General features: G+C 39.1%; 1 protein-coding gene across 1 annotated transcript in view; it reads left to right on the top strand.

The window, feature by feature from the left end:
- The first annotated feature begins 770 nt into the window (after nucleotides 1-770).
- The window catches only part of LOC5573864 (high choriolytic enzyme 1), a 26998-nt gene continuing 1023 nt past the window's right edge, over nucleotides 771-26745 (top strand). Inside the window, 8 exon segments of the mRNA XM_001654846.2 lie at nucleotides 771-956; nucleotides 958-1113; nucleotides 1115-1138; nucleotides 1140-1182; nucleotides 1185-1225; nucleotides 1227-1274; nucleotides 1276-1437; nucleotides 1439-1472. Coding sequence (XP_001654896.2) covers nucleotides 822-956; nucleotides 958-1113; nucleotides 1115-1138; nucleotides 1140-1182; nucleotides 1185-1225; nucleotides 1227-1274; nucleotides 1276-1437; nucleotides 1439-1472 — 643 coding nt within the window. The 5' untranslated portion in view covers nucleotides 771-821.

Raw genomic sequence — 26745 nt, 5'->3', positions numbered from 1 at the left:
TTTGGGATGAACGTGGCTTACTGAAAACTGCTTAAATTTCAAGCATATCTAGATTTTGATATATAAAATGGAAGTGGACTAAAATAAAAATGACATTTTTTTAAATATCAATATTACATAACCATTTAATTAAGTTTACGTTCGGCTTAATCAATTATCTCACTACCTACCTACTTACTTCTTCGTTCAATGATCAACAATTAGGACAAGCATGAAGTAGGAGAGTGTACAAACTCAAAATACGTAGGGTTATTTGTGATAATTTGGACCTATAGAAAGGCATCCCATTGTTTGAAGTCAATGCCATTAAGTTAATATTTGACAATTTTAGCAAACAATGTTTACTCATCTTTAAAAATATCGTTGAAGAAATTTAATGGCTTAAAAACATAATAACTTGAGGAATGTCAGATGAAATTGCAACTGTAAGCATTTAATTAATTGTTTTTTGCCAATTTATGCTCAAAATAATGTGAACTTAATGGACTCATCGGAACATCCATGACAATAACCTATCACAGTAATCGAAAGAAACCCTGGAAAACGGCAACTTTTCTGCACTTCGCCAGTTTATCCCGGTGGTCCAAATCACACAAAACTACCCTACAGAATCAGTTGAGCCATGCATGCCGCATGGCATTCGCTTGATGGCATGGATGTGGGGAATCATGACGCTCGGAACGAACATTTCTCTCTTTCTCAGTTCGGATATGACAACGGTTTCGTGCGTTCGAAAAAATAACAAAATACGGCATATAAGCCCCCACACGAGTTTCGGTTATTCGTTAAGGCAAAATAAAGTGATCGATTTACGTTGTGCAATGCATAGCACATTTCGGTATCTGCGGCACCCAGCCGGAGTGCTGTTTTCACTGAGTCTCGTTTGCGGAGCGATAATTTTTCCCAGAGTTCCGGATGTACTAAACCCACCTGTACCAGATAGTATTGATCTTATCGAGCAAATCTGCTGCTCTGCAAGATGGAGAACAAGATCCAGAAGTTACACCAGGACTGTTCCAAGGAGACATGGCAATGGATAATCGATGTTACAAGTACTGGAGAGTAGGGCTTAAATGGGATGTATTTCCGGAACGTAAATGGCCCAATGGAACGGATTCCGTACGCAATAAGTCCTTTATTACGATATCGACGATCAAGTGACGATACTTCAAGCTATTAAGACGTGAATTTATTGACATGCGTTAAGTTTGTTCAGTGGAACGCGAAAAGACAAAGATTTCCTGTTAATTTGGCCAATCAAGTACCCCAAAGGAATGTTGGAGTTACGTAGGAAAGACTGGTGGAACTCAAATCGTGTCATTACAACCACCAGACCACCAAAGTGTGAATTGTTTAGGAAATGAAGGTCGTGCAATACATGAGCTAATGCACGCTCTTGGTTTATTCCACGAACAATCTCGAGCCGATCGCGATCGGTTTTGTAAAGATTAATTGGGACAATATTATCCCAGGTAAGTGTATTTAATTTAAGGAAATTTAGATAGATATTGTTCTGAAAGATGCATTTAAACTATACTTTTCTTAAATTTATGGAAGGATTATTAGAGTATATTTAACCTTCCTAATGCATTGAGAAAATGTTACACATTACGCATTAAGGGTCAAAAATGACTCATAACTTGAAACGCCTTCAAAAATCCATTGTTGAATCGATTTTCGTTCCGTTTAGCTTTATATGAAAGATATAGAACTCTAGAATGGAACCATAGATATTTATTCAGCAGTTCATATGCATGTATATATACGACGGTTTAAATTTCATGGTTTTTGATTCCGATTACAAGAAACCAGTATTTAGATTTGCCGGATTTGGTCGAGTATTCCGGCACGGGGTTCCGCTAGGGTGTGATGTGGACATTTTCAAGACAATTCCTATAATTCCATCATGCGACGGCGCAAAAACACATGGTTTTTTTATCCAGATGTAAATGAACACCATGCCAAACACTGGCGTTACGTCCCTACTGGAACAGAGCATGCCTCCTCAGCTTAGTGTTTCTTATGAGCACTTCCACAGTTATTAACGGAAGAGCTCTGCTATTTGACTATTTTTGCCTTTGTAAAATCGTGTGGCAACCCGGTAAGATCTCTACCAGTGGGATTCGAAACCATGCCCCTCAGTTTTGCTGCGCGTTTACCGTTAAGGCTATATGGGGCGTCTCAAACATAAAGTTATCATAGTCGAATTCCATTTCCGTTATTACTAAATTAGAAAGACAAATATGTTTCGGATAGGTAAAACGACATTTTATAACATTTGAGAATTCCTTCAAGAATTCCTCTCCAGAGACTCTTCCAGAGCATCTCCATGAATTATTTCAGAAGGTTTCCTTCAGGGATAATCTCTACCGCTAACAGCACCTTACAGCAATTTCTTCACTACGGCTTTTCCAGAGATTCCTTCAGATAAGAACTTTTGTTCGCCATGATACATTTTAGAACGGTTCCGAGTAGGACTCCAGAAATATCTTGCAATTTCCTCCAGGAATTTTCTCCAGAGATTCGTCCAAGGATTCTTGCAAACAAATATTTACAGGAATTCCTTTAAAGATTTCGCAAAGAATTCCTGCAGGAATGTCTCAAGTGATTCCTTCATAGATTCCTCCAGTAAAATTTGTACTTGGATTTTCTCCCAGAAATTCTCCAAGATCTGTTTTAGGATTTTTTTTTCAGCAAGCTCCGGAACTTTTCTAGAGATTTTTTTAGCGATTTCTTCTACACAGAAAAAAATATTTAATTTTCAATGTGATGTAAACTGAAGTCTACTGTAAAAATAAATCAAATTTGTGTTGTTACAGCATCATGTAAATTTAAAGTGAATTCGATTGAAATATAATGGATTGGTCGTTTAAATTTAGGTTTATTTTGATGCTCCAAATATGTGCATGATAATAAACTTGATTTTACAACATATTTTTAGCTGTGTAGTATTCCTTTAGTGATTCCTCTAAAAATCATCCAAAGATTCTTGCAGAGATATCTTCAAGGCTACACTTTTTTTAATTGTATGGATGGATTATTAGAGTATGTTAAAGTTCATTTGGTGGTTTCATATCTTCAAGGTTTTCTCCAGGAGTTTATGCAGGAGTTACATAAGGAAAATTTTTTCAAGACTTACTCAAGCTATTTCTTTAGTGATTTTTTCAGATTTTTCCCCGAGGATTCCTCCTCTGAAACGTACAAAGATATCCCCAAGAATTATTCCGAATATATCTTTAAGGATTCCTCCCTAGATCACTCTAGGGATTCTTCCAGGAATTCCCGCAGGTGTTCCACAACTGTTGCAGGAATTCTCACATAATTACCACGAGGAAAATCGCGACATGAATTATTCTAATGATTTCTCCAGATAATCCTCCAAGGATTCCCCAGAAATTTCTCTAGGGACTCGTTCTGGGCCTCAAAAAAATCCTTCGGGAATTCCTCCAAGAGTTTCTTCTTGAAGTTCCTTCAAAGATTCTCCTATGAATTCCTGCAGGAATTTCATTAGAAATTATCCTTAGAATTACTTTAGGATTTAATTTATTAATGCTCCCCATTTTCTTTTTGAAAATTTCTTCGTGCAATCCTCTAGAGGTTTCTCCTGGGATTTTTCCAAGAATTTTACCAGGGATTCCTCCAGAAAAAGTTCTGTAGGGTTTTTTCGGTGATTTCTCTGCAAATTTCACCAGCAAAATCTCTAACTGATTTCCCCTAGAAATTGTTCCAGGATGAGCTGGTAGACAATCAACTGCATATTTCAATGAAATATGATTTTCGTCTACGCAGTTTTTATTATGAAAAAAAACCCTTGAAAAAATAAAGACTGCGTAGCCAAAAAGCATACCTGATATTCCAGGGATTTTTTCAGGATTTTTTCCAGAGCTTTCCTCAGGAATCTTTTGATAGGCTTCTGCAAGAATTTCTCCAGGGATGCTTCCAGGAATTTAACCGGGGATTCCTCAATTTTCTAGACTTACATAGCCTTTAGCCAAGGGGTGCGAGTGTCCGGAAAACTTTTCGTCAGGAACGTGTTGTGACTATGAAATAGGACGTTGCATGCTAATCCGTTGTCTGGTGTGGTGCTTCCTTCAAAGGAAAAATCGTCCACTAGAAGCATTTACGTGAAGGTGTCTTTTTTCAAAAAGAAAAAGGTTCCTCCAGGGATTTCTTCAGGAGTCCCTTATGAAATTTATATAGGGTTTTTTAAACTTCTTAAGAAAAGGAGTTCCTAGATGAATCTCAAAAAAAAATCGCGGATGGAATTCTGGATGAATTCTTATTTATGGGCGAATCTCTATAGGAATTTCTAGAGAAATTCTTGATGAATTTCCCGGAGGAGTTTTTGGAGGCCCAGAACGAATCTCTGGAGATATTTAAAGGGGAATCCCTGGAAGATTGCCTGAAAAAATTTCTTAGATTAATTCAAGTAAGGTTTTCCTGGATGCATGCCTGAGAGAATTCTTTAAGGAAACTCCTGAGGAATCCCTATAGGAATTTAATGAAGTTATTTCTTGTAGATTCCCTAGATGATATTATCTAGGAGAATTTTATAGCGATCCCGGAAGATATCTAAAGAATAATTCTCAGAATCTCCGAGAAGACTACCACATGAAATTCTGGAGAATAACTGGAAGACATATCTGGAGTAATCTTGAAGAAATCTTCGTACTGTAACTTGGAGAAAAGCCTTGAAAACGTCTCTACATAAATCCTTGTAGATATATTCCTAGAGGAACCCTTACAGGAGCCCTGACCAGAAGAAGGACAGATTATAACGAACGTTTTGCTTTGATATGATTTTAATAAATCACCAGTTGTTATATAAACATACATCGTAGTGTTAAAATTAGAAAAATCTAACAACATTTAAACCAAATAAATATAGAATATAAGAAATCCTATTACAGTTAACTCTCCCTTACTCGAATATTCCGTATCTCAATATCGAGTTAGAGAACCATAGTAAAAGTTGTTTAATGGCTAACTCGATGGTCCCTTGGAACGCAGTTGCACTGCTTTGTGTTCTGTAACTCGATACCTCCCTAACTCGATGTCCTTCAATATCGAGTAAGGGAGAGATGACTGTATAGCAAAATTATTACAGAACTTGTTTCAGACATGTCATAATATATAAAAAAATATTGCAAATTGTGTGACTGTTCATAACTTTAGATGTTATTTACAAACAACTCACAAATGCCAGTCAAAAATATAACAAATGGTATTACAACATTTGTTTATATTTTGACATATGTTAAATAATCTAGTTATGTGATTCTGATGCGGTCTCTGAATGAAGTTTTGGAGAAATATCATGAGGAGTCCCAGAAGTAATCTCTGGAAAAGTCCCTGAGGAATCCTTGGAGAAATTACTGGGAAAAATCTCAGTAAAGATCTTGATGAATCTATGGAGGAATCACTGGAGACATTCCGGCAGAAAACTCCTGGTGAAATGCCTGCAGAAATATCCCTGCAAAAATTCCTGGAATAATCTATGGAGGAATTCATGAAGAAACTCCTAGCAAATTCCTGAACGAACTGCTAAAAGCTTTGCTGAAGCCCTATCGGAAACCAGTCTGGTAGGGAACAAATTTGCTTCCTGCACTGATAACAGCGTTGAGGTTGAAAATACTATATTAGAGGTTAAATTAATACACAACGCCACTTGATTTTTGCAGACTTAATTTGCATTTATTTCAATATTGGTGCATTCAATTTTACCATGGTTACCATTTCGACAGCAAAAATTACTATATCATGGTTAAAAACGTGCAGCAAGCCAGAATCGAACCAAGGATCTTGCGGATTATCAAGCGCGAACGCTTACCGCTCGGCTATCGATGCGGTTGATTTGAGAGGACCAAAACGCAAATAAAAAAGTGTTCTTGATAGCTCAATCGTGATTGGAAATAGTAAATTTAAAAACTGTTCATGGTCTCATTACTTCAACGCTTGTTTCAGTGTGGAGGAATCTCAGGGGAAACCGCTTGTGGAATCCCTGGAGAAATCGCTGTAAGGATTACAGTAGAGATTACAGGGCCGATTTACGGGGGGTCCCAAGGGGTCCATGGCCCCCGGGCCCCCACATAAAACTATTAAACTATTATTATTAAACATTTAATAATAGGGTCCTAAAGCCCTGTCTCAATTTTAGTGCCAAACGCTTAAGTTGGGCCAGAAACACAAGTTCACTCAGTTTAAATGTTTTTCGTTGGTTTAAGTCCAAAAAATATTTTTCATGTTTTTAGATTTTGTATTTGTTTCCGTGTCCCTTCCGAAATGTCAGTTAGGAACAGCCCAGTGTTATAACTAAAATCCCTGTGTGTTTGTCGACTGAGCGAACGTCAAACATGATCAAAAGTGTCAAGGTTCATTTATGGACCAATTTTTAAATAAATTGTTTAAATATGATATATGTCGTTATTTGAGCGGGAAAAATTGCTAAAAATATTTTCAATAACATGCCTTTTGTGTTATTAAATAAAAAACAAGAATTCATTAAACATTTAGAACCTATTATCAGAAAAACCTATGCAATGATGCCCAATGTTTGAATCACATCGAAAGTTTGAAAATTAAAAGTTTTCCCAATTTTTAATTAGTGTATAATTTTTTGGCATGAAATGTAAATGATTTTTAGTCTTTTTTGTAGTTTGCCAGTATCCTATTGTTTTTGGACTTTGAGAGCTTCAAGCTATTGTTTGTTTTTAAGAGTTTTGTTGGTACTCTTTAACATAAGCCTAAAAATGAATGTGATAATTTGTTAAATTTTATAAGAACAAGTACGTCGAGAGGTAAGGAAATCCAACATTAATTTGATATACTTCAAATAAGTTATAATAATTATAATTGAGGGGCCCGAAGTAAGTTAAAGTAACATTTTGGTCCATTTTGTGTAGGTGTTCCGAAATATTGTATTACTTTCAAGCTTTCCAACAGTATTTTAAGCGGGTTTTCCGTCTAAAATACCATAATTTGTAGAAGATTGGGCTTGTTTTTAACTCTCATACAATTTGTTTAGAGTAAAAATATTGCTGAAAAACCATTTTTTCAGTAGGTTTTGTCCCATACACCTCAACTTGCGCTTTATAAGAAGTTTCAAGCAGTTAAAATCTAATTTAAATTGTATTCAAACATTAGGATAACACGTAGGACCGATTTATTTCCTATATGTTGTCTCTTTCTAACAATTATCATCAAAACATTGCAGAAGAAAATCTCGAGTATTAGTAAAAATTTAATGGGTTGTATACTATATATATTGAATTATAATGATACATTTTCACATCGATAAATGGAATGGTACTGAGACTTGCTTCTTCTAATAGATAGGTGATTAAAATGATCTCCAATACCATCAAACAAATTTCTAGCAAAAAGGCCCCCGCAAGACTCTGGCCCCGGGCCCCCACGTTTGAAAATTCGGCCCTGAGAGAATTATCTTGGATCTTGTGGCTCGTGCACATAAGGCTTTAGCCACGTTACACACGCAGAGAATAATAACTTGCTTTTCTAAAGCATTCCTGTTCTATGAGTCGATATTTTCCAAGCGTCATTACAACTGTGATTTTGAAAGACAACAATATATTATGGAACTTTGCAACAGCTATCCAGTAGACTATTCGAGAATGTTATTTTCTCTAATTCATAAAATGTTCTGGAATTTTCGAAATGTTTCACAGCTGAAGAAACACTACAACAGCATTACAGCTGTTATTATTCCAAATAAGAACATTACAACAGCATTAAGGTCACGTGCCTCAATAGATTGTGGTCAGAGTATAAATTTAGGCGATTTTGCGGTCATTAGTATCATGCATGTCAATGTCGGTGATGTTAAATAAAATTATAACCATTATTCTCTATTTCTAACGTTACAGCTCCCACTGGGACGGAGTGTATTTCTCTGCCTATTATTTATAGAGCAGTTTTACAGTTATGAACAGAGAAATTCATTAGTTCATATTGTCATTTTGCAGTTAAACATAAACATTATCAATCTTTGAAGGATTATGCATAGCTTTCTGCTTTTCAAATTTTTGTGCGAGCGTGGCTAGCCACGCTGGGGTAAGTTAGTACAGAAATATTTTCGAATGTACTGACAGCATTTTAAATCAGATTTATTTTCAAAACAACAACAAAAATCATCATTTTAAATTGAAGATTTGTTTGTTTCAAATACTTCAATTTTTTATTCTGATTCAGTGTTCAAAGCTAAAGACCAGACCTTCCATTTTGTTTCTTGCTCTAAACAGAGTTAAAATGTTCAATATATCAACATATTTAATAGTTTCAGAACATCCAAAATCATAATCGAAACCTTTCTGGGTAAGTTATGACCATTCTTTCCTAAATTTTAAATCAAATAAGCTAGTTTACATTATTTAGTTATCTTCTATTTGAACCGCTGGAAGGAAATTGAGCAGATGAGTTTAACCCCTTCTGCTTGCGGTGCGGAACAAATTCGTTCGCTAATTAGAAGCAGATACATATAACAAATGTTTTAATCTGCATTAAAGTGAATTGCAACACATGAAATTGTAAATAAATTTAGCTTTTGAAAGCTATAGTCGTTTTGTTCATCCACAATAAGAAAAATAAAGAGATAGGGCCCACGAACAATAACAAGATTTTATTAATTCAAATAAAAATATTATAATATCAAAAAATCACAGAACTTTGTTTTAAAAATAAAAAGTTTTATTTCAAAGCAAAATATTGTTGTTTCAAAAAACATTTTTTTAAAACAAAAATTTATTTTGTTGAACCACTTTGAACCCAGCTGTCAAATTCAACAAGAAACATTGTTGAACCAAATTGCTAGTAGTTATGAAAATAATGAAAAACAATTATAAGCCGGCAAATAATGCAGAAATATTGTTGAAATGATTCTGAATATATTTGATATCAAAATAGCTTTCTCTGCGTGCACAGTAACTCTATCTTTAACTCTATACCTTCCTTACTCTATGGTCCTTTAAATATTGAGTTATCGAGAGTTGACTGTATAATCATTTTTTTTTATAATTTGGTTGTAACGGAAATGATATCCGAATATAATAATATATTTGGTAAACGCGCAGTTTTTCAACTGGTAGAGGATCTTTCCCGGTTGATAATTTTCTCGACTTCCCAGGCATAAAATATTTTCGTGCTAGCCAAACGATATACATAAGCAAAAATGGTCCAATGGGGAGAGTCTTGCCTGTGGAAGTGCTCATAAGAACACTGAGCTAAGGAGTGTTGGCAGCTCTTATTCATACCGACCATTGCTCTATCTCAACAGTTATATGACAAGTAGCTGTTGTAACATCTTCGGAAGGCGCTTTCTGAACCATTTCGCAACTGTTGAATAATTTTATACAGCTTCCCTGTATTATGGATTAAATATTATTTCCGGAAGCTTCCGGAATTCATATCATAAGTATCTGAATTTAATGTTCCCAACGTTACTCAATTAAAGTACCTGTCACCTCCTGGAATCAAACTCACTATCTCTGCATCCCCAAGTCTCGACGCTGTCCTTGTTGCCACCACAGTATATATCGAAGGCAAAGAAAACACACCGTTTTGTTCTACCATGACCCCACAGTTATGGATCAAATAGTGTGGAGTCCAACATATAAAATTCAATAAAACGACATGGAAAACGTAAAATTGTAATTTAAAAGCACGAATCGAATCGTTTCAAATTGGAACTTCGGTTAGTATACTGTTTTGAGTGTAATATTTACATAGGATTGCAAAAAAATTAAAAATTGTGTCGGTTCCTGGAAAACCATATTATGGATCAAATTGTGACATATTACGGATCAGTGCACAAAATCAAGAGATTTTCAACTCAATGCATCTGTATTGCATGGTATGGCGAAAGTTGACAATGTGTCATATATAACTGCAAAAATAGCAGTGTTAGAGCTGGAAACAAGGGTAAAATGCTCTTTTTATTGTGATATTGCATTGTAGTAACTGAGACATGAACTGTTTTCGCTCCACATCAAGTTTTCCACCCATTTTTGTCTGCTAAAAATTTGAAATTTACAAACCTTGATGTTTTATTAGTTTTATCCTTAGTGCTATTGTCTGAAAATGTCGGATCCAATGCATAAAATAGCAGAAATCTACATTCTTTGGAAGTGATCCATAACCGTGGTAAACAATCATTTCCTGGTCCATATTATGGATCACTAGTTAGAAGTGCCAATATTCGGTGTTTTGAATAAAAAATATGTAAAATGTTTTCCAAAGATGAATTCATACTAAAATCGAAGCGACCGAGCATAAAACATGCTATAACATTTGAATTTTACCACCTGTGGGAGCTTATGAATGCTGACGGCACTTCTTACAGAAAACAACCATATAATGATAGCTGTGTGGTACCAACTAAATATTTGTTCAAAAACACCGTTATTTAGCGGTTGAATGTTGTGCTTAACATTACAAATGGTAGAAGACAAATAGTATAACATGGGAAAATATGTTTTTACGTCAACGTTTATGTTTTGAGCGAGTTATCCGATGTTGAACGCTAAAGTGATCCGTCACTGTGGGTGATCCGTAACTGTGTGGGCATGGTATATCTAAAACAGTTCATATAATATTTTATAATGATATCAATTTACCGAAAATCAGTAATTTTTCTGTCAAAAACTGCTTAATTACCGAAACATGTGTAGTTTAGTAAATTACAGATCAGATTCGGTGATTTCATTTACCTAACTCTCACACTCTGTTTAAGTGTGTACTGCTGTATGAGCGCGTACTGCTGTATGTATAATTGACGACAAAACGCTCCTTAATTGTATATTGAGCAGCATAACAAATCATATTGTATAGAAGCAGCCGGATTAATGATGGGAACTTTTATTCCACATCATTAGGTTGCTACCTTTTACGGTGTTGATTTACAACATTGTGAAAGCAGCAAAAGTGATAAATGACAAAATTTATTCAGCTATAAGATTTGTAGCTGCAAAATGTTTGCGTTACAGCTGAATTAACGCTAATTGTTCTATTTTTGACAGATTTCATTTTTTGCTGCGTTCGCTGCTTCAATTCAACCTTTATACAGCACAAAGCAAATAAGCTTTGGCTTATAGTGCTAAAACTGTTAGTTGGGAACTTCTGTGTATGATATATGCCAGTTCCTTCTGAAACAGGTTCCAGGTTTCCTTGTGCCCAGAATGACCATACTCCCAAAAAATATTTATTGTTTCATTCTTGAGTTCTATATCTTACATATAAAGTTAAAAGAACGAAAATCGGTTTAAAAATGAGTTTATGAGAGCGTTTCAAAGTCATGGGTCATGTTTGACCCTTAACGCATAATGTATTACTTTTTTAGTAGATCTGCTCCTAGAGGTCGCCGAAAGCTCCTTTTAGAACAAGAATGTTTGCAAAAATTACCCCAATGCACAAGGAAGGTTAAGAAATACTACTACATAATTGAACGTTAACAGTTCACTTAACTTTTGCAAAAGAAAAAATAAAATACTAAAACATCACTAATAAGGCAAGCAAGTACAGCAAATCGAGCTCTTGACACTGAAGAAGTCTGTAAGTCGCAGACGAAATAGGCCTATCTCTCAAGATATTTGCTCGCCTTACTAGTGATTTTCTAGAGTTTTTTTTTCTTTTGCAAAAGTGAAGTGAAATGTTAAAGTTCAATTATTAGGTTTAGCATTTCATAAATTTCAATTGAATGAAGATCTAGTGGAGTTAACAAATGTCACATACTGTTTATTATAGCCTCAAATTACTAACTTTTCGTTGATTCGCGAACTATTCTTGGTGTTTTTTTTTTGTAAAGCGAACGGTGAACTTTTCAAAAATATAGATCAGTGGCCTCAGTGGTTATAGGTTAGTGGGGGGTTATGGAAAAAAATTTGGAGGAATTTCTGTTGAAATCCCGTGCACCCCACAGACGCTCAGACGGTTTGACCAACATTGACTCCGCCCCCCAGGTTGATGCTCATGTTGGTGCTATTTTTGACCGTGTGTGATGCTGTTTGACGAACCAATTTGACAGTTTGTGAAACCAATTTGACGGTTGACAATTCAGTCGGCCAAAATCAAACGAGTTTGATTTTGCTCAAACCACCGCTGGGCGGAGCCAAATCTTTGACGAACCGATCGTACCGTCATGATTCCACCAGGTGTTCTTCCAGAAATTTAATCAACATTTTGTCCAGTGATTTAACAAGAAACTACTGTAAAAATTCCTTTATAAATTCTGTGCTGTTCGGCTAAACAAAATGGACTGTATACGGGCGAAATAAAACTCGCGTCTGCTCTTGGAACAGTCAAACTCATAACTAACTTTATTTTAGAAACATTACAATGGTATGGGTATGGATCAAAGTGAAACAGTATTCATGGTGTGTTCATCTCGGGAGGTGGGCTTGTTTGCTGGGTCGTGTTGCCAGGCGTAACATCCTCCCACGCGTTGAAATGGGTCATTTCAAGAACTTGGCTCTTGCGAATCTACCTCGGTGTCTAAGGGAAGTAGACAGATTTTCTTAACCGCTCGCGTTGTTTTTGTCCCATTTGGTAATAGCAGGCCAACCACTCGTGTGTGGCCGTCCTTTCCTGGAATCAGCTCAGTGATACGAGCCAACATCCATTGAAGCGGCGGAACGTTCTCGTCGATGATCAGCACTAGCGCGCCAACCTTGAAAGTGGTGACCTTGAAGTCCTTCTGGCGCTGTTGAAGCTCGTGGAGATAGTGGGTCATCCAAAGGTTCCAGAATTTTTGCTTCAGATCTTGCAGGAACTGCCACTTGGAGAGTCGACCAGGAGGAATCTTCTTGTACGATGGTTCGGCGATTGCTTGGAACTCCCGGCCGATCAGGAAATGGGCAGGAGTTATAGCCCGAATGTCGTTCGGGTCGTCCGAGACAGGAGTCAGTGGTCGGGAGTTTAAAAGAGCCTCTATCTGCGCAAGCACGGTAGTAAACTGTTCAAACGAGAGATTGTGCTCGGCAAGGACTCTCTTGAGGTGAAGTTTGACGGACTTGACACCCGCTTCCCAAATCCCGCCGAAATGTGGGCTTCGGGGTGGAATGAAGGACCACTTTATTCCTCGCTGCGTACAGAATACGTCTAAGCCGCGTCGATGTTGCTCATCACGAAACAACTGGGCGAGAAGCTGCAATTCATTGTTGGCACCGGCGAAATTTGTCGCATTGTCGGAGTAGAGGTTCTCTACAAGACCCCGACGACTGACGAATCGTTGCAGGGCTCCAAGGAAGGCTTCAGAAGTCAAGTCTGACACGGCTTCTAGATGAAGTGCACGGGTAGCCATGCAAACAAATACGCAGACGTACCCCTTTATCGTCTGGGCGCTACGTAGTTTATGGCTTGAACGTATCTTGAATGGACCGGCAAAGTCGAGTCCAGTGCGTGCGAACGGAAATGAAGGTCGGACTCGGTAATCGGGTAGGTCACCCATCAGCTGGGTGGCCTTTGTTGGTTTCGAACGATAGCAGGAAATGCACTGATGCACAACCTTCCGGATAATGTTCTTCGCTCGCAGAGGCCAGTATTGCTGTCTAACTATGGCTAGTAGACCTCGCTGACCAACGTGAAGGTTATTTTGGTGCAGGTATCGAATCAGGGTAACAGTCAGTGGATGTTTTTCGGGTAGTAGAGCAGGATGTTTGTGATCATACGGAATTTGAGCATTTGATAAACGACCACCGACCCGAAGCACGCCATCGTTCAGATCGACGAAAGGATGCAAGTTGCCGAACGGTAACTTCGAGTCCGAAGATTTCATTCGCATAAGCTTCAGTTCTCCAGCAAATCCTTCAGCTTGCACTAGCTTCACGATTAGAGTGGATGATCGCAACATCTCATCAGTAGTCGGCAAGCCCTTTGTGAGCTGCTTTCTTCCACTTCGCACGTAGTCGCAGAAGCGCACAACGTAGGCCATTGCGCGCTGGATGATCGGGAAACGGCTGATTCTATCGAAAAGATGAAGTCGATCTTCTCTGGTCACTGCAACTAGCACTGTCTTCTTCACTTCTGGTATTTCTTCGTCCGCTATTGGTGGCGGCTCATCGATGGCAGGATCGGCTGCATGTAGCGTCGGTGGTCCAGTCCACCACAAAGAATGAGATTCCATGTTCTTCGGTGCAATTCCCCGGGAGACGCAGTCAGCGGGGTTTTCTTTCGACGGGATGTATTTCCAGGAGAAGTTTTCGGTTGAATGTTGTATTTCGCGTACTCGATTGCCGACGTATATCGCCAGCTCTTCGAGTGCCTTGCGGATCCAGCACAAGACTATTTGAGAGTCACTCCATAAGTTCACACTATCAAATCGGATTTCGAATGCTTCTAATATCTTCACCACCAATCGCGACAACTGCGGCCAACAGCTCCGCGCGTGGAGTGGTGATCTTCTTCTGCTTCTCCTTTTTTCGTGGTAACACTCTTGACTTACTGCATACTAGCTTCAATTCTGCTGTGCCGTCACTTCGCTTCAATCGAGTATATATACAGGCGCCGTATGCGAGATCCGACGCATCTGCAAACCCGTGAAGTTCGATGCCGCAGTTGTCTTCACACAGGATCCATCGTGGAATTTTTACGTTTTTCAAGCAGCGCAGCTGTTGTGAGTAGTCTAGCCACAGCTGCGCCATATCTTGTGGAACCGGTTGGTCCCACTCCAAGTTCAACGACCACAGCTCACGCATAATCAGCTTAGCTGCAGTAACCGCCGGACCTACGAAGCCCAACGGGTCGAATATCTTCGCAATTTGACTCAGGATCGTTCGTTTCGTGTGGATGACGTTCTCGCTGACTTGTTGAGTTGGAAATACGATTGTAAACTGATCATCCACAGGATTCCAGGCCACGCCTAGAGTTCTCATAGTTACGTTGATGCTGGGATCCTCGATGTCGATGCTGCGTTCCCGCTGCTCGTCGGGAACATCCGCCAACAGTTCACAGGAATTCGACGCAAACTTGTGTACGCTGAAACATCCCTTCTCTAGAAGACCGACAATCTGGTTCTTCAACTCAATCGCTGTCGGTAGAGTGTTGGCTCCTACTAAAACATCGTCCATGTAGCAGGACTTCTTGATCGCATGTGCTGCCAGCGGATACTGGTCTCCTTCATCTTCGGCCAGCTGGCGGAGAGACATCGTCGCAAGGAACGGGGACGAAGCGAGTCCGTACGTCACTGTTTGTAAGTCGTACGTCTTCACGGGATCGTTATTGGTTTGTCTCCACAAGATTCTCTGATAGCGTCGGTCATCTTCGTGTACACCGACTTGCCGATACATTTTAGGAATGTCGGCTGTAAAGGCAAATCGGTAGGAGCGAAAATTCAAAAGAATTGATACCAAATCGTTCTGTACGATTGGTCCGATCATCTGCGTTTGGTTTATGGAGACACCTGTGTCCGACGCAGCAGAGCCGTCGAAAACCACACGTAGTTTTGTAGAGGTACTAGTGGGCTTCAGTACGTAGTGATGTGGGAGATAGAAAGCCTGATCACCAGGCGTCGGGTTCTCGATCATGTGACCGAGTGATTCGTAGTCTTTCAGGAATGCATTGTACTGCTCTTTCAGCTCCGGAGTTGCTTCCAGGCGCCTCTCCAACCCGTAGAACCGCTTCTCAGCCATACGTCTGGAATCTCCCAGCTGGGTTTTCTTCTCGTTGAACGGCAGACGTACCGAATATCTGCCTTCGTCGGTGCGCTCGTGTGTCTCCTTGAAATGTTGCACACACTCCTCCTCCACCGTCGGATTAGGCTGCTGGATCTCTCCGAACGATTCGATTTCCCAGAACCTACGCACCACTGAGTCAAGGTTCTCATCCAACGTAGTAGTGCAAAACGAATGGACAACCTGGTCATCTTCGGTTGAAACAGGACCACTCAGTACCCAGCCAAACTGGGTTTCTTGCAATAAAGCCGAACTTCTTGGTAGTTGAATTCGACCAGACATCAACATGTCGAAAAACACATCTGCTCCCAACAACATGTTCACTTTGTCAGGAACGTAGAACCCGGGATCGGCGAGCTCAATGCCGTTCGGCAAGTCCAGAGTTGCAATATTCACCTTACTTGTAGGCAATAGTCCGGTGATTTTTGGAACCACCAGCAGTTCCAAGCATACCGTGTAATCCGTTACACGCGACGTCACTTGGGTGTGGATCTTGAGACGAACTTTAGTGTGGGTATCGTTCAAGCAGCTGATGTTCACATTCGTTGGTTCCTTTTTCAGTGCCAGAAGAGTCGCGAAATGCTCCGTTACGAAGCTCGTATGCGACCCGGAGTCGAGTAGCACTCGACAGGGATACTGGCGACCACTCTTGCCATAGACGAGGACAACAGCGGTAGACAGGAGAATCTGCTTTCCCCTGTTCTTCGGCTGCGTGCAGAAGTTGGATTGTTGTTCAACCTCTAACGCAGTTACAACCGGTGAGCTCTTGGTTGGATGTTCAGGTTCCTTCGTTGGTAGCTCCGGCTTCGTTGCGGACGTTGGTGCGTGTTCGAATTTCTTCGTACCATCATCTTCAGGATGCAGCAGGGTGTGGTGAGATTTCCGACATTTCTTGCACGTGTTTTTCGATGAGCAATTGATCGTTTCTGCCCCTTCTGAAGACAATTGAAGCAGGCCCCGAGGCGTCGCAGTGTATTGTACTTCTCAGACAAACTTACGCTTTTGAACGCTTCACACCGCCACAGCTCGTGAGTTTCCGAACATTGTGGACACCTTTCAGATGTAGCGACTAGGGTACTCGCTTTCCCCTTCATATCTGGAACGTTTCGTACGGGTTTCTGAATCTTGGGTGGTTGCTTAACAACGGACTGGATTTTTTCTAGTACCTTACACCTCTCGCGCAAAAACTCAAGAGTGTCGTTGTAACCTGGTAATTCATCGTCGATACTGTTCAATTCCCAGGCCTTTCGAGTTTCCTGATCCAGTTTGGAAGCGATACGATTGATCAACATGCATTCTCCTAACCCCTCCACGGGAAGACCGAGGTTTTTTAGAGCGTCAACGTTTTTCGTGCATGTGTCAATGAGTTTTCGAAGATCAGGGGCGTTTTCGTTTGCTAATTTCGGAAGATTAAAAAGCGCATCAATGTGTTTGTCGATAATGAGCCTTTTGTCTTCGAAACGATCAATCAACATCTGCCAGGCCACATCGTAATCATTATTATTGACGATTTCTTGGTCGATAATACCTGCGGCCTTTCCTACTAACGAATTACGAAGATGGTACAATTTTATGGCTGGAGATTCGGTGCTGTACCGCTTCATAATCGTCTCGAACATCGAACGGAAGGCAAACCAGTTCTCATAGGTTCCATCGAATGTGGGCAGTGGAACCTTCAACGGTGGTACGTGGAACGGGGTATCAGCAGCCGCGGTCAAGGAACTCGGTACTGGCTGGAAGGCCGACACGGCTCGAGCTTCATCTTCTTTTTTGATGTTGTCGTCGATCAATTTAGAAAGAAAAATGAATAACTCACCGTATCGCTGCTCAAACGTAACGTAATCTACCTCTGCCGCCTCTCGTACCTCGTCACCAACGTCCGCTTCGAAAACACGCTGGTGGAGCTGAGTATACTCAGCAAACGCGTTCTCAACGGTTTTCAGCTGCAACTGCAAGAACTGCTTGCACCTCAGGTTCGGATTTGGAGCTTCTTCACTTGACTCCAAGCTCGCACGCACTCTCAGCAACTTGCTTTTGACCGAATTCAATCGGATCTTCATCACTTTTAATTTTTCCTCCGTTTTCTTCATGGCTTCTTTTGCTTTCATTTTCAATTTTTGTGCACTCACTGACGGGGTTTTTTCTTCTTCCGTTTCTTGCATAACCAACCGTCGAGGATCAGCTTTGTTTTTCTTCGGCATTGGTGTATCACACGACATTCACTACCGATTTGAGTCTGTACATCATTGTTCTTATTTCACTTGTGCCCGAAAACCGCACCCAAACGGTACATTCACAAAGCACACCGTGGTGTCGTGGCTCCTTCAAGAGCAATCACCAATACAACTGAATCCACTAAAATCAGACATGACCCGTCTACACTGTTGCCGTCGCACTTGTATAGCGGTCTCTTTCCACATAGATGTGGAGCGGTTTCAGCATCAACCTAATCCACGAACAGGAATTCACAAACACAACGATCGAATTCAACCAAGTTGAATTTTCCGAAGTCAACCACAATCGGTGGTGGCTCCGCCGTTCGAGCGACAACTTCTACAAATCACTTCGAATTCGGCCCCACGGGGCGTCCTCTTCTCGAATCACACTGCACAGTGATCACTCGGATATTTTCTCTCCCCTCACGTCGAGCGTTCAAATTTCAAAATGGCGTCGTTTGAGAATGCTGTCTGCCGTTTTTCACTGCGCAATTGCGTCACTTTTTTCGGCCACGATTCACGAGTACACCAGTCGGGTGTACTTTTCACAGTTTCGTATCACTACGATTCACTCGAATTCCAACTTTTCCGCGCGATAAGTTGGTCAAATATCCGGAACAGGCACAATCCGACTTCAGAAGGACCAAAAATGTGCTGTTCGGCTAAACAAAATGGACTGTATACGGGCGAAATAAAACTCGCGTCTGCTCTTGGAACAGTCAAACTCATAACTAACTTTATTTTAGAAACATTACAATGGTATGGGTATGGATCAAAGTGAAACAGTATTCATGGTGTGTTCATCTCGGGAGGTGGGCTTGTTTGCTGGGTCGTGTTGCCAGGCGTAACAAATTCCTTTCGAAACTTCCGTTGGAATTCCTCATGGGATTCTATCAGGAGTTCCGACAGGGATTCCATCAGTGATTCCTCTGAGAATCAGGAGTTCTTCTTCTTCGTTACGTCCTCACTGGCACAGATCCTGCTTCTCAGCTTAGATTTCAATGGGCATTTCCACAGTTTTTAACTGAGAGCTTTCTTTGCCAAAGTTGCCATTTTCACATTCATATATCGTGTGGCAGGTACGATGATACTCTATGCCCAGGGAAGTCAAGGAAATTTCCATTATGAAAAGATCCTGGACCGACCGGAAATTTAAACCAAAAACCTTCAGCATGGTTTTGCTTTGTAGCCGTGGACTCTGATCAATCGGCTAAGGAAGGCCTCTAGAATCAGGAGTTATTCTAGGGAATTAAACACGATTTCATCCAGGCATTCCATTAGGACGGCTTCTAAAGATTCAATCATAAATTTCACGAAGGTTTCATTCAGCAGTTTCTTCAGGGCTTTTATCAGGACTAGCTCTAGGGATTCCATCGGAAGTTCCTCTAGGAATTCCATCAAGAATTCTTCTGGGGGTTTCATCAGATGTTCGTCTAGGGATTCCATCAGGAATTCTTCAGGGATTCCATCTGGATTTCCTCCAGAGATTCGATCAGGTGGTCTTTCAGGGATTGCACCTGGAACTCAACTAGGGATTTCATCAGAAGTTTCTCCTGGGATTCTATCAGGAGATATTTCAGAGATTCCACCTGGAATTTCTCCATGGACTCTGTCCGTCGTTGCTCTAGGGATTCCATCAGGAGTTCTTCACGGGATTTTAACAGAAATTCCTCCAATGATTCCATCCAAAGTTCCTTCAAGAATATCTTTACAAATTCTTCCAAGGATTCCTTCAGGAGTGCCCCCAGGGATTTCACCAGGAGCTCCTGTAGTGATTCTATCGGGAGTACCTTTAGGGCTTCTGGAGATTTCATCAGGAGTGGAAAGTCAAAATGCGTTTTGATCCTCCAGGAATTCCATCAAGAGTTCCTTCAGCGATAGCAACTGGAACTTCTCCAGGGATTCCATCAGGAATATCTCTAGCAATTCCATTAGAAGTTTCTCCAGCGATTTCATCAGCAGTTTCTTCAGAGATTCCACCTGGAATTCCTTCCAGAGATTCTATCAGGGGTTTCTCTAGAGATTCCATCACTAGTTATTCTATGAATTTCATCAAAAATTCCTCCATTGATTCCATCAGGAACTTGTTCAACAGTATATTTAGGATTTCCTCCAAGGATTTCATCAGGATTTCCTCCAGGGATGCCATTAAGAGTTTCTTCTGAGATTTCACCCGGAATTCAGATTTCCCGAGATTCTATCAGGAGTTCCTCTATATATCCTCCAACAATATCTTTATATTCCATCAGAAGTTCCTCCAGGGATTCTATCAGGAATTCCAATATTAGAAGTACCTTTAGGGCATTAGAGTTCTTCTGAGAATTTCATCAGGAGTTTCTCCAAAATTTCCACCAAGACTTGGGAATTTCTGCAGGGATTTCATCGGAAGTTCTTTCATAGATTCCATTAGAAAAACTTCTAAGATTTTATTATAAATCCTCCTGGGATTTCATCAGAAGTTCTGTCAGGGATTCTATTAGAAATTCTTCTAAAGGTTCCTTCAGGAATCCCTCTAGGGCTTTTTTTGGTTAATTTATTATGAATTCTTTTCGAAATTTATTAGAAGATACTACCCGAACTTCTAGAGAATACTTCAAGAGATTCACCCAAGAACTCTTCAACGTAGTCTGGAATTCCTTAAGGGATTCCTCCCGGAATTAGTCAAAGGATACCTCCCGAAATTCCTCAAGGATTCCTTCAGCAAAATCTCCAACGATTCTCGAAGATTACCAGGATTTCCTCCACGGATTTTATCAGAAATTTCTCAAAACTCACATATTCCAGGATGAAGATCATATATATATAAGCTATAGCTGTCTGTGTTTTCAGTAAATTTGCTAGTTATGCTAAGAGAAATGATTAGCATACCTGATAAGTATGGAATAGTGTCACTAGTTGGCATTTATGTTTTATATCCTGCAAATAAAGAATAAAATAATATGTTAGTCAGTCCACAGTCCGGGAAGTCTCTCTCTCTCCTGCTCATACAGCAGCCAGTATTTATAGCTCAGAAATACAGTAGGTACGAACAAGTAAAAGGTACCAGAGGCATAGGGTAGTGTAATGACTATCACTTGATATAGGTAGACATGGCAGTCCTTTCCCTTTTAGAAACTTTCTAATAACACAGCGCAACAAAAATGACATTTTCGCGTGTCTCAAGAATCAAATTATGTGTCTTTAGTAGATTTGGAGTTGCTGAATCTGATACCGTTTTCAGAAATTTTCCAGCACGTCACAATTTTTAGCTACAGGTCGCCAAAGTTGTATAAAACATTGGTTTTATTGATGTTTACCTAAAATTTGAAGTATATTTTATCAAACTTTTTTGTGATCTTATCCACCAAGCATGTAAAAGAGGAATTAAACTTTCGTTTTAGATATATTTTGGTTGAAATTTCACGATTAAATTTAGATTAAACCGATTTTTTCAACATGATTGCTGTCTCCATACAAAATTCTTCGTTACTCTTATATGGCAAAATACAATACTTCTCTAAACCATCAAAAAATAACTTTTCCGCATGAAAAGTATTATGAACTTTGATGATAAGTATTGTTATACACATAAATATTGAATTCTGTGGTAAATTAAGCAAATAAATTGCCTTACAAGCTGGCAAACTTGCATGCAAGTTGGCTGAAATAGTCAATTTTTGCATTTTCAACACCTAATATCTCAAAAACTAGACGTGCTATGATAATTCTGTAAACGGCAATGGATTCAGCAACCCTTAATTAAGTAAATAGAGGTATTTTGATGCTGGAGACAAAAACGTGTTCCGCAGTGTAACTCTTTAAAAGGACACCTACACGTTACAATAACTCATACAATGAACAATCGAAAATATGCCCAGAAAATTCCACAATTTCATCTTCAAATCACATTTGTTTGTTCATGACTACAACAAAGCATTCAAACCATTGGATTCACACTGCTAAACATAACATTTGACAAATTCGTCAACACTAAAGAACAATTCCGTTCATCTCAATACAATATCTCGCTACGCAAAAGAGCAACTGTTCACAATATACGACAACTTCAACTCAAATTAGCAATTTACCATACTCAAATAAATAAAATTGGCAAACTCGCCACCTCAAAGAAAAACAATAATTGCCAACACACGTTTACTCGTCGCCACTTTTATATCCTGCAAATAAAGAATAAAATAATATGTTAATCAGTCCACAGTCCGGGAAGTCTCTCTCTCCTGCTCATACAGCAGCCAGTAAAAGTAAAAGGTACCAGAGGCATAGGGTAGTGTAATGACTATCACTTGATTTAGGTAGACATGACATTCTGAACATCAAATAATTAAAACCCATATATCTCAAGATTCTTAACTCAATATTGAAGATTGGTGCGTTCGGAAAAGTTGTACTTCCGTTCGCCATTATGGAATTGAATCAATTTTATATGTGGTTTCTCCATAATCTGGCATTACGAAAATACATTTGATTAAAAGGCGATCAAGCGTTACAAAAACTTATGAATCATTTTTTAAGTCATGTCATTATAAAAAAGGAATTTTCGATTATCTTAAATACATCTTAAAAACTTACAGTGACTCAATTTCATTTTCGTACGGGGCACTGCTTTCATATCAAGTTGGTAAAAAACCAATAAATGGTACATGGACTTCGATATACTTTATCAATAAAAAAGGTCATAGGTGTCATCTATTGCTTGGCAATGACAAACTGTATTAATTTGCTTAAATCTTTGGAATAATGGATAAGTTTTGAGTTTGTGTCTATAATTGACCCAATTCCATATTCGTACACCTAACAAAAAATAAATATACAACATTCAAAACTAATTTTCAATGGACTAATTGGTTAAGCTCTTCGTTGTGTTGTTAAGATGCAATAGAGTACATTTGGAAAATTTATAAGCGGACATTTTTGAAACTTAAGTAAATTTAAGAAAAATACCCCTTTTCCATGTTTTTCCGTTAAAATATTCGGTAAGTCGAACAATTTTTTTTTTTTCAACATCACTTCCTGAAGAATGATTTCTGCGAATATTGCACAAATTTTAAAAAATTATAATCAGTTTTAGACAGAGCAGGCAATCGTCAGCTTCGTCACAGTGCGATGACGAAATAAAAAAAGACATCGTCAGCCAGTATAATAACTCTTGCAGGTCGTCGTCTCGTCATCGACGAAAGAATGCACGTCGAACTTCAATCCAAAATCATCAACGAACAACTTTGTCTTCATTCCGTTCGCTCCCCTCTCTCAAACGAAGGAGGCGTTTATTGTACATTCGCTTGCTATGCACAAAATGGCGAATGCCATCCCAGAATTGCTTGTATTGGCGATCCAATCCGTACTTCTCGAGTTTCAACAATAGCTCTGTTGGTAAGCGCGTGACGTTGACGATGCAGAGATCGTTTGTTCAATTTTGGACACGTTTTGTTTTTTTGTTTTTATTTTTTTTTTTTCAAAAAAGGCTCATAATCTATCGACGCCTCACTTCATATTTTTAGTCGTCTCAGAGCTCCCGAACGAAGATTCGACTATAACGAAGGAGGCTTATTTTTTCGTCATGACGCCGAGCCTTTGTGGTGGACCACTGCAGCAAATCGTCATCCAACGATGGTTGAGTGACGATGACGATTCTTTTTTTAGTTTCGTCGACGACTTTTTCCATTTGACGGTGACGATTGTCTACCCTGGTTTTAGAATAGCTAGGAGTGGATAGGGGCGATTCATTAATTACGTAAGACAATTTTCGGGGTTTTTCAACCCCACACCCCCCACCCTCCCCCCATGATAAGATTTTTAGTATGAAAATTAAAAATAAATTGTATGGCGCGTTAGAAATTTCAAACCCCATTCCACTCCCCCCATAAACCCTTACATAATTAATGGATAGCCCCATATCGACAACTTATACTTTTGGATTTTATAAAAAATCAAAAATAAGAAATTTTAGTCAACATCTCTCAATTTTACTCCTAAATGGATATACATAATCCATACTTAATGTTCCTATCAAAACGTTGCGTAATTATTATTTTTAATTTACATTTTACTATCAATCATGATTATAAACATTTATAGAATAAATATTATTGCCGTAACCGCAACACAAACGTTTAGGGGTGCTATTTTCAATATAATTTGAATATTAATTCATAGATAGTTGAACATTGCGATGACATCAATTATGTGGAGGTATGTACAGTGTAGTTTAGGGTACTTTATTGTAAAACGAAGTTCGCAGTTCAAATTATTTTCACAGACAAGTTCAAAATTAACCTTTACCTGTTGTTTAGAATGAAAATTAGGGAGTCGATGCCGGTTATGGACCCTTTGCGTATTATGGACCCCCTACAGAAAAACATAAAATTAACACTCAAAGCAACTTTATTTCTATGAAAATTCACCGGGGGAACTTCGTTTACATTGTTTGTCAGCAGTTTCAGGCAAAATATTTGGTTTGAGACGCATACATACAGATATTTGAACAGTTTTGCAAATGAAACCACACAAGAGGGTCCATAATACGCATTTCCAGGTGAGTCCATAATAGGCTCGTCGGCAGCGAGCCGGATTACATGGGAATCAAATGGAGGGTCCATAATACGCAACGTCAAATTTGTAAACAATCCTATTATGGACCCTGGGAGGGTCCATAATAGGCATTCGGACAACAGTTTTTCAAATGCATATTTCGCTGAAAAAATCGAATGATTTTGTATGTTTCATAGACGTACTATGAAGTAAAGACATTGAATTTATTGTTAGACTCCACAAAACGTATATGCGTCTGAGATATCATTGCGGAAAAGCGTCTACAATGAATTTCAGCTACTAAGGGGTCCATTACTAGCATTGAAACCCTAGGTTGACATTGATTAAACATAAAATTTTAGAAGAGTGTTGAAGCTATGGCACAATAATTTTCTGAACTCAAAAGGGATGAAAACTGTTTATGATTTCTGTAAACTATATACATTTCAACTAAATTTCTATCAGAGCTAACGAATATAATTAATAGATTGGCTCCAATGACAAAAATGAAATGAAATGTTTGAATTATTGGATTTTATAACAAAAATCATTGGAAAACTGGCATTTCTCATAATTTTACCTAAACTTCATATACAGTACTGACCCGATTTTGTCAGCCCCCGATTTTGTCTGCCCCCGATTTTGTCTACCCCCGATTTTGTCAGCTTTTGGACCCGATTTTGTCAGCCTGTTTTAAATTTGTCAAAAAATTGTTATCGTCATATTTTACTACGTTTACATTAAAATTGATGATGATGTTTGATGTCATGCACGCATGGGCGTAGCCAGAGGGGGCAATGCCTTTTATTAAGTGTTAAAAATCTATATTACCAATATAAGGGAGAGGCGGGCCCCTGGTAAAAAAACTGGCTACGCCCATGTCCATCGCCCTCTTAAAAGTCCATGTAACCATTTAATACGTCAAAATTTGAAAAACAGGAACAGGTTCCCCATTTTGTCAGCCTAAAATTCATCGAGGGGCTGACAAAATCGGGTCCTTACTGTAATGCTAATAAATTTCCAAATGTACTTCACTACATTCGAACATCATAACACAGACAAACAGACTAACCGCAGACAGACGTTTAAGCAGCAACAAATTTATTCAAAATTCCTGTGTAAATTCTACCGTGGTGCCACCTAGGGAGCAAATTGCTGCAGTACAGTGACAGTTCGTAAAGGCACGTGGCTTCATCTTCTCGCTTACCACCCAGTTCACCACCCACTGAACAAAAATATCAAAACAATCACTTTAAAAATAATTCACACAATTGTGATACTTTCACGCCAATTTCTTTTACATGAGTAACGATCATTCAAGGGTATTATTCTAGCATGAATCTGTGAACAAACTGAATGCCAACATGTGGTAAAAATTTCAAAGGATTTAGTTAACTTTTACATGAGAAATTAGATGCAAAAGGGAACATCACCCACCCAGCGCAAAAAAGAGGTGCATAGTTTTTAGCGTTGAGCACGTCGGCTGTGGGAGCGGTTGTGTGTCATGCTGTCAACGAAATGTGATCGGGGTGGTGGCGGGACGGATACGCCACTAACGCCATCTGTTAGCTTATTGCCACTTGGCGATTTGTGGCGGCCATGTTTTTACACAAGTGGCTGAGTCTAACTTGAACGTCTGTCTGCGGACTAACATTTAGAACAAATTTCGAACAAAATCATAGTCAAAGGGACATGTATGCCCAATGCTAAAACAGATGGCGGTAGTGTGTAAACGTCAAACGCCAACGAAAATGATGGCCACCTACGATATTTTTGAATCGACCGTTAAAAAGGTGGTCGATCGACAGTGATGAGAGTGTGACGTCTGTTTGTCTGTGATCATAATAAAGTACTTCAGCAATCAAATAGAACTTTTTAATTTAGTTTTGAATGTTGTGCGCAGACATCATGTATACGCGCTTCATATCATGAGCTTGAGATCAGCTTGCCATGAGCGCACAAAAATAATCGCGCGCTTGAGCACGTGCTATGTTGAGATGCATTTTTTTAAAATCTCATGTAGCAATGTGCTAGCTCAAACGATCACATCTGCACTGGCTCATGCGCCGTTTGAATTTTGGTAGGTGTACGAATATGGAATTGGGTGAATTTGAGATATCAATTCAATACTTTTCCATTAATTCGAAGATGAATGTAAATGGAAACATTTTGTGATTGGCAAACAATAGATGATACCTATTATCTTCAATGTGGATAAAGTATTTTTAACTCAATACATCATTTAATAGTTTTTTAGTAACTTGATGTGAAAACAGTATCCTGTACGAATATGAAATTGGGCCACTGTATAAAATTATGACATT

Source organism: Aedes aegypti, chromosome 1 (assembly GCF_002204515.2).
Source record: "Aedes aegypti strain LVP_AGWG chromosome 1, AaegL5.0 Primary Assembly, whole genome shotgun sequence".
In the NCBI taxonomy this organism is placed as follows: Eukaryota; Metazoa; Arthropoda; class Insecta; order Diptera; family Culicidae; genus Aedes; species Aedes aegypti.
Note: the sequence above shows the minus strand (reverse complement) of the source record. Positions and strands in the feature narration are given on the sequence as shown.